The sequence below is a fragment of the Spermophilus citellus genome (assembly GCF_964194105.1).
Source record: "Spermophilus citellus genome assembly, chromosome: 3".
Lineage (NCBI taxonomy): Eukaryota > Metazoa > Chordata > Mammalia > Rodentia > Sciuridae > Spermophilus > Spermophilus citellus.
In genome coordinates this window covers 50,057,813-50,066,881 of record NC_138184.1, presented here as the reverse complement: position 1 = coordinate 50,066,881, position 9,069 = coordinate 50,057,813, and the positions used below count along the sequence as shown (strand labels likewise).

At 43.8% G+C, this 9,069-nt stretch overlaps 1 protein-coding gene across 1 annotated transcript in view; it reads left to right on the top strand.

Moving 5' to 3' along the window:
- Positions 1-350: 350 nt before the first annotated feature.
- Positions 351-9,069, top strand: part of CACNA1D (calcium voltage-gated channel subunit alpha1 D) — a 324,288-nt gene continuing 315,569 nt past the window's right edge. The window contains exons 1-3 of the mRNA XM_081284245.1: positions 351-831; positions 2,679-2,988; positions 6,903-7,008. Coding sequence (XP_081140371.1) covers positions 765-831; positions 2,679-2,988; positions 6,903-7,008 — 483 coding nt within the window. The 5' untranslated portion in view covers positions 351-764. The remainder of the gene's footprint in view (positions 832-2,678; positions 2,989-6,902; positions 7,009-9,069) is intronic.

The window sequence follows — 9,069 nt, the reverse complement described above, 5'->3', positions numbered from 1 at the left end:
CTTAACTCTTCGGCGCCCGCGGGTCAGTCGAGCCAGACCCGGGTGGCGGCACCCTAAGTCTCACACAGCGGCCACCCTGAGCGCGCGGGCGGTGCGAACAGAGCCCCCAGCCCAGCTGCTGACAGCTGGGGCGCGGCGCGGCCCGTGGGAGGCTCAGAGCGGGCGGGGGTGTGGAGGGAGGGCGGGGGACGGCGGCGGCGGGCGCGCAGCGTCGCCAGGGCGAAGCCGGCGTGCGGCGCGGCGCGGCGGGCGCGGAGCGAGCGAGCGGGCGAGCGCCTCCGTCCCCGGATGTGAGCTCCTGCTGCCCGCGGTCCCGAGCCAGCGGCGGCGGGGGCGGCGGCGGCGGGCACCCGGCACCGCGGCGGGCGGACGGGCGGCATGGGGGGCGCTCCGAGCGGCCCCGGTGGCCGGGCCGGCATCACCGCGGCGTCCCTCCGCTAGAGGAAGGGACCAAGCCAATTCTCCTTTGCAGCAAAAAATTAAATGTATATATTATTAAGATAATATATACATCTGATTTTATTTTTTTAAAAAGTTTATTTTGCTCCATTTTTGAAAAAGAGGGAGCGTGGGTGGCGAGCGGTTTTTATAAATTATCCTTATTTTCTGTTTTTTGTCCCTGTCCTCCCCACCCCCTGCTGAAGCGAGAATAAGGGCAGGGACCTCAGCTCCTACCTAGCGGTAACCCCCTTACCCATCCCTCCCCCGCCCTAATGCCCAGCATAGTGCCCTGCACACAGTAGGCGCTCAATAAATGTTCGTGGATGATGATGATGATGATGATGAAAAAAATGCAGCATCAACGGCAGCAGCAAGCGGACCACGCGAACGGTGAGCCAGAGTCTGGGCACCAGCTGCCAAATCTAATCCTTGTCATGGTCCTCCTCTTCCCACCCCCTCTTCCCCCCCACCCCCAATCTCCAGTGCTCTGGGTGGGTTGAGGGGGTTGGAGAGGATGCTTCTAGCTCGGTGTCATCTACATAGAAGGGGAAGATGCGTGACAGCCACTCCGTTCTCCCCTTCAGGCCCTGAATGTCAGAGTTAATTCTGCATTTGTGGGGTGGGGGCAGCTATTGAGAACGTAGACTACTGTGAAGCTGGAGGGGCGGCGAGTCGAGGTGATTCGGGTTCAGTGTCCTCGGGCTCAACTTTCCTCCAACGCCCTCGATCAATGAAAGGAGGGAGGTTGTTAGTCTTCAGCCTGAGCCCCCTTTCCAGCCTCCTCTTGCCTTCCCCTCCTCCCTTGCCCCCTGATTGACTGGGAAGAAGGTCCTTAGTGGCATCCGGAAAATTCTAGGATTGCCCGGTTTCACCCTTCACGCTGTGGGTGAAGCGCACACCCCTACACTTGCAGGGAGGCCGGGTCTTGGAATCTGGGGGAAGGGGGTCGGATGGAACCAGTATTCCCGCTCCTTGCGCCTCCAGTGCGTACGTTGGTAACCTAGCAATGCCCGGGGAGTCGATGCCCCTGTGGACTCCCCTCCTCAGTCCGGGTCCGGCACCACGTGCAGTTTCCATGCGGACTGGGGTTGGGTCGAAGGGGGATGGAGCAACTCCTGGCCATACCCCGTCTTTGGAGATCAGTGGCGCCCCCAACCCCAGTAGACTTGAAGCCTTTCCGGGTGAGCGCTCCTGAAGGGAAAGGCTTGGCACGACTCATCTCGGGATCCGGTTGTCTGCTGTCCCCCGGCTTTGCTCCCTTCTCAGGCTTGCTGGGCAGACAGATCTGTGCTTGCTTTGACTCTTAACAATAATTGGCTTTGCAAATGCTCATCCCTCTACCTCTGTACCGTCTCTCTCACTTTGACTTCTGCCTCTGCTAGGAGGCTGTGGCCCAAGGCAGACAGGTGCCTGGGAGACCTGCCTGGGGATGGCCTGACCCCAAGTGGTGGGGGCTTCGCTCACAGAGGCCCTCTTTGGTTTCTGCCTTGTGTGCACCTGGATGTTAGTCTACACTGAAATGATTCTTGTTTAGGCCTTGAGGGCCCCCTGGCATAATCTAGCCTGTCTATCCTAGGTGTAGGTGTGCAGGCTGTCTGGCTTGGCTGCTGCTGCTGCAATTTAAAATGCAAAAAAAGCCCTAAAGATGTTTTCTGTTTTCCGAAGCTCCTGGAGGAAATGAGTCCCAAGTATCATGAATTTTCATTTTAAGGAAGTGTCAGTGCATAATCTAGATATCTGTTATAGGGCTTTTTGTATTGCCTTGTATCAGGTGAAGATTTTTTTACCATGCTGAAAAAAATGGTTTTGTGGTGGTGGAGGTAATTATTTTAGAGAAAAGCTGTTGTACATATCTGTTAACTTGTACGAGATACATGGGTTTTCGAAGTCAGAAAAGATACAGAAAAAATGTGGCAATAACCTCAGTTTTTCAGAAGAAATGTACCAAAAGACTCCTTGCAAAGACATGGGTGTGGAATACTAACTTGATTAGGTGCGGTGCTTGCAAAGATTCTGTGTGACTGACACTTAGAGCAGAGCTCTTAGACTTTCTCACTGTTCTGCTTGACAAATCCTTGCTTCTAAAAAATAGGACATGAGATTCAAAACAGGAACATCAGAATGATTTATCCTCTTAATGTTGGTATACAACCTTTGTCTCCCCACCCCCTCACCACTGGATTCTCATGTTATTGTTTTTGTTTTGTTTTAACTGTTCTTTTTCTCCTTCTTTCCAGAGGCAAACTATGCAAGAGGCACCAGACTCCCTCTTTCTGGTGAAGGACCAACTTCTCAGCCGAATAGCTCCAAGCAAACTGTCCTGTCCTGGCAAGCTGCAATCGATGCTGCTAGACAGGCCAAGGCTGCCCAAACTATGAGCACCTCTGCACCCCCACCTGTAGGATCTCTTTCCCAAAGAAAACGTCAGCAATACGCCAAGAGCAAAAAACAGGGTAACTCGTCCAACAGCAGACCAGCCCGCGCCCTTTTCTGTTTATCACTGAATAACCCCATCAGAAGAGCCTGCATTAGTATAGTGGAATGGAAGTATCCTTTTTTTTTTGGGGGGGGGGAGTCTTTCTCATTTTCTCTTTTACCATCTGTTCTTTAAAAGGATTTGCTTTCTGAAATGACACTTACAAAGCTGTAGCAGTCTGGAATGTGAAGCTGTGTATTAGGGGTTTCATGGTATATAACTTCCTGTCTCCTTAGGTTACAGAAGGATGGCTCCCTGGGTATATTTAGCCTACTGTCTGTGTGGGTGTGTGTTTAGTGATAGGGGGAGGGAGTGAAGCCTAAAACTTCAAAGTGGTAGAGAGTTAAAATATGAAACTGATCTTTGGTCATTAGACACTACATGGTTAGTTTTAAATCCACCGTTGTTTTGGGGCTGTGCTATACATTGAACCTATTGCAGATGAGGTACACTGATGAGGAAAAAAAAAAAAAAGACTGAGACTGTACTAAGACTGTACTGGAAGTGACCTTTGGTGGAATCTTCTCATTTCTTATATTTGAAATTTCCTTCTGCAACTACAGTTAATGCTAAGATTGCTTCAAGTTCTGACATTTGACGTTTCTAATTGTTCAGGTAACTGCAAATATGAACGTTTCTTTCATAGGGAGTGTTTTTGATTTTTTTGGGCTATAAATGCTGTGATTTCCTGGAATTTCCTTTTTGACAAGTTCAAAAACAGTATTTGAAACGTGAGTATGGGGAAGCCTGTGCAGGGAGAGGTTTGTGAATGCTTGTTCTTCCTGAGCCTTGGAGAGTTATAGAACAGCCCTCTCCATGGAGGAATTTGCAGTTGCTGTCTTTATAAAAAAATTCTGTCTATGTCCTTGGACTGAAGTTACATTTCTGGGCGTCTCCTTTGTATTTTTAAAACTGAGTTCCAAGTGCCCCGTGATGGTTGTCATGCTCTAGATCTTCGATGACTTATTGTGCTTCTGCCTGTTTATCCCCATCCCTGTACCTGGAGGCCAGACTCCAGTTATTGCCTTCCTTCAGAAAAAGTTGACTGAAATCTTTTCTTTGAACAAATGGCTAATTAGTCAGATGATTTGTTGGTCTGGGAAAAGTAAAGCATTTTCTTTTCCCAGAAGAGTATTTGGGGCTGATAGGTGCCTCAGAGCAGTTCCTAATGGTAGACCAGAGTGAAAAAATTGAGCTTCCCTAACCAGGCCCAGAAAGGTGGAGAGGATGTTGACAGATGGCTAAGAAGTGGAGCTGAACCCCCTAATAATTTGAGTCCTAAGCTAGGCATTTATTTGTTTGCCCTTTGTCTTAGCTTACTATTTTCTCTGCTTCTGGACAGGAGCTAAAAATGAGGCAACTGTCTAAAAGGTATTGGAGAGAGCAGTTGAATGCATGGGTAGGATTTGAAAGGTTTTCACGTGCTTTTTCTTTTTAGAACAGATGTCTCTTCTCTCGAGTGAGTTATGATGTCTCTCACATTAGCTGGGGTTGTGTGCGTGCATTTTCTCTTTAAGTTCTTTTCTAGTCTGAGGACAGAACACTCATGTCAGGCCGGCAAGGAACTAGGTAAATTAGTGTGTGCCTCCATAGCCTCACTGGAGTCAAGGGTAGCAGTGCATTTGCCAGAAAGATCTCCTCCTCCTTAGATTGACTTGATGTGACTCTGAGTAAGCAGAGACCTCTTGGTGAGGTCATTAATTTTATGTGGAGTGAGGTGGGAGACCCAATGCTGTTTCTCTTTGTGTACAGTATTTTGTACATAACAATTTATGTGTATAAAGTGAATTCCTGGATCACGCTTCCGGCTTCCTTTCCCAAGTTGCCAGACATATGTATACAGGAAATAGGGCATGCGGCTTCTGGTTCAGGGAGAAACCTGCTTACAAGTGGGATGGTTTGTAGAATAGGTAGATATTAAGTGATATGTGATCTATTTGTTTTGTCAAATGACAGTTTCCTTCCATTTTAGGGAGCTAGTTATAGAAATCCACCCTATGCCAGCTCTGTCAGGCCCTGCAAGCACTGGGGAAATGAGAGTCTTGTTTGTTTTTACAGATAGGCAGGGCACAGGGTCCTGGACCTTGGAGGAGCAAAAGGTGTTCCTCTCATTAGAAGAAATTGTTAGGATCAGACCCCATCTACTTTGTGTGGCAGTGAGATAGTATCCACCAGTGTCTGGGGACTGAAATCAGACCAAGACAAAACAAAAAACACATTTTATGTTTAGCCTTCCTGAACAGTTGAACATGTTAGTATTGCTCAGATTTGCATGTTTATCATTTAGGGAGTTTGGAAAAGAAGGATGCTGGTATGGGGGCAGGGGAAGCACTAACTGTTTCTACAGAGAATAACTTTGGGGCAGTCAACTGTTTAAATTTCAGTGGGAAACCTGAAAAATGAAATGAGAATTCTGAAGTCTCCCCCTGCCTCACCCCAGTCCTGGGGATTGAATCCAGGAGTGCTCAGCTACTGAGCTACATGGTCGGTTCTTTTATTTTATTTTGAGACAGGGTCTTGCCAAATTGCCCATGCTGGTACTGGGGATTGAACCCAAGGCCTTGCAAATGGGAGGCAAATGCTCTATCATAGAGCTACAGCCTCAGCCCTCAGAAGTCTTCTTAAGGTGGACTGCCTTAAAGTTGGATCCCTGGATAAAAGATTTGTAACACTAGATGAGTTAAGAGAATCAATATGAGTTAAAGCTAACGGGTTTAAAATAAACTCATCAAAGTTAGTAAGGGGATAATGTTATTCCTGTCCTTATTCCAATTAGTTATCAAAGCTCTTCAAAGGGGCTGAGGTTTTATGAAACCCAAGAGATCTCCAGAGAGGTAAGGGATATTTATTTCTTACATCATTTTTTTGATTTCCCAGAAGAGTATCAGGATGAATAGGGAAGAGTCTGTTGATAGCTTCAAATCTTTAGTACCTTGAGGGATTTAGTTAAACCATGGCCTTGCTTCTTGTGGGTGAATGTACAGGAACACTGTTGTAAAATCAAGCCCAGGAATCACAAATTAGGTTGGTGTTCCTAAAACCTCGAGTTTAAAATGGCTGAAAACCAAAAGAATAAGAACAGCCATTTTTGGCAAATATCAAATTTGTATTGTCAGTTTTTACAATGTCTCTTAATAACACCAGCATGTTTTAGTAAGTATGTGTTCGAGGCTCATCTCAAAGTGATTCTTACAGAGAGACCTCCGAGATTTAAAATTGTTAAGGCCTATTTTTAAAGTGTCTGGTGCTGATTTCTTATGGCTTTTTAATTTAATTTGTTTATAAATTGGACACAGCAACAGCACATTATAAACTGAGCTCCGGTCCAGCTTTAATCTGAAACAGTTATAGCTATCGATTACTCTAGAAGAGAAAGCAGAGGAGGGAGCTGGAGCCTGGCGTGCTTATCACAGCATCTGAGGTACTGAAAGTCATGAGAGTCACAGGGAGAATGGAGAAGATTCCTAGTGGCTTTGTCCTCCCCAATCCAGATAGGAGATTTAGACTGACCCATCCAGGAATAGCCCCTGAGAAAATGGCTCTAACACATGGAGGCAAGGATCTGTGGAAGAGATTTATACCATGATGGCTACTTTCTCTGTGTCTACAACAGCTGGGAATTTAGTAAGGCCCTCCTTGCTTTTTAAGCTCCAAGAAGCAGAAACCTGGTTCACACAATGCCCTAACTGGCTGTTCAATACTTTTAGGTTTTAATATACAGTGTACAGCAGAATAATGAATGTAACATGATTCTTGCAACAGAAAGAGGACATGAAGAGGTCACCGGATAGGGTGACCTACTGTGAGATGACCTTCGATGATTATTTCTCTTGAAAACCTAGTAGTCACTGTAGTCAGTCAAAAAATGATTTGTGTTCTGTCATTTTCATTTTAAAAGTAGTTCACATGTGTTATGATTGGGAGTGTGATTGTAGACATGGTTTATGTTTATGTAATGCATATGTACCTTAACAAAAATTTTCAGACCATTTGACATATTTATATTATTGGCTATTTTTGCCAATTGTGTGGCCTTAGCTATTTACATCCCATTCCCTGAAGATGATTCTAATTCAACAAATCATAACTTGGTAAGTGTCTTCAGAGTTCCTGCTTATCCTGGTGTATGGTTATCATTTGCTTCTGTACTTGAACTGGCAGTTGACTTTCTGGGTGATGGAAATTTACAACCATGGATATGATGTTTCTTGAAGTTTTGCTACCATATTTTTTAAAAAATATTTTTTAGTTGTAGATGGTTACAATACTTTTATTTTATTTATTTATTTTTATGTGGTGCTGAGGATTGAACCCAGTGTCTCATATGTGCCATGCAAATGCTCTACCACTGAGCCACAACCCCAGTCTCTTGGTTTTGTTTTAATCTCTATTCTCACGTTTATATTGAATGAAAGGGTTTAAAGTCATGAATCTTGTATAAATAGATATGGAACATTTTGCAGAGGAGATGTGTAGAAGATTTTAAAATGACTTTCTCTCTCTGCCTAGGCATTTGCTTTCTACCATGCTCTTCCTGATAATATTAGTTTTCTCTCCCTCTCTCTTTTTTTAAAATCCAGTGTTGTTTGGGAATGGTGGGTATTTTGTTCAGTTTTTCTGGTAAGTAGAAAAATGTCACAGATCTTGTATATGAGCTATTAATTTTTATAAAAGTAGAATACAATAAAACTAATAAATCTATATAAAGCATAATTTGGAGAATAAAACAGTATAGTATTGATGTTTCTACTTCAACTACTATGAAATGTCCCAAGGTAAAATGAGTTTATGGTTAAACACCAGTATCCTTCTATATACTTTATTGCTCTCTTAAAGATTTATAGTGTACATTAGCTGAGTAAAAGTTCTGGGACGTTCCACAGTTAAAAAATAGGTTTTGTTTTGTTTAATTCAGCTAGTCCCTGAAAATAATTGGTTATGGATTCGTTAAAATTTTTTTTGGCAGAAGACATTAATGTCATGGAACCACTGTTCCATGGGACTTCCTTTGGGAAAAGTTGATATAATTAAAAAAAAAAAAAAGCACTAAGGAGCACTAGACTGAGACTAGGAGCTTGTCCCACTCAACTGTCAGGGAGTTATATTCTGGAGCATTTCTCACACCCTTTTTGCATTGCTCCTCCCCCTCCTGGCAATTAAGGGGATTGGCTAAGAAGATCACTAGGATTGTTTTTACTTCTGACATTCTGTAGTCTTTCTTTGATGATTCAGAAGCCATTTCAGGATTTTTCTGGGGTTGCAGCATCCTTCTTGCAAGAAGCAGTTCCTGATAATTGGAGACCAAGTGGATGAAGGAGGGAATGGCAAACTTTCTCTTCGGCTTTCACCTTTTCCAGCTAGTTGCACTTGGTTTTGGTTTCTTGTGTTGATACTGTATTTGAACAGGGCTGGATGTTCTTAAGTGAGCGAGTGCTGAAAAGGCAAACACACGATGATGGTGTTCCTAGTCAGGGAGAGCTCTGCTGGCTTCAAAAAATAGTGAAATTATACTCTTGTGAATTTAGCCTTAATCGTTTATGGTACAGGATTTCTTGTTATATTTAAAGTGTTAGAGGCTGGGGATGTAGGTTGGTGGTGGAGCACTTGTCTAGTGTGTGTGAGTTCAATCATGAGTACCATAACAATAAAGAAAATCAGTTGGGCATATTTCAGATGTAACATCATGTCTCTATGTATTTGGGTTTGGGTAGTTTGATTTCTAGAGAGTTTTCAAAAATTTTTGGATATTGCTGCTGAAAATACAACTGTGAATGGGAGTTGGATATACCTATGAACACTATGAGTATATATTTGTACTATGTTTGAGATTATTTGCATAATTTGGGGTATTTTAAATGGCTTTTGATTTGGTTGTAGACATTTGACATTAAAGGATCATTTCAAAGGAAAAGCAGAAAGAGTGAAAAGCCTCCCATCAATGGAGATGGATCCTCGTAGTCTAGGCCACAGATGGTGTTAGCCTTGTTACCAAATTTAACAACGTGGATGGTGACCCAGTTTGTTGCTTTTTGTAGCTCAAGAGAACATGATTAAACAAACTTAGAAAATAAATACCTTTCAGAAAGGCAGATTAATTTAGATCAGTGGAATAATTAATGTAGCTGCATGTGTAAGCCAATTAATATTCTGAT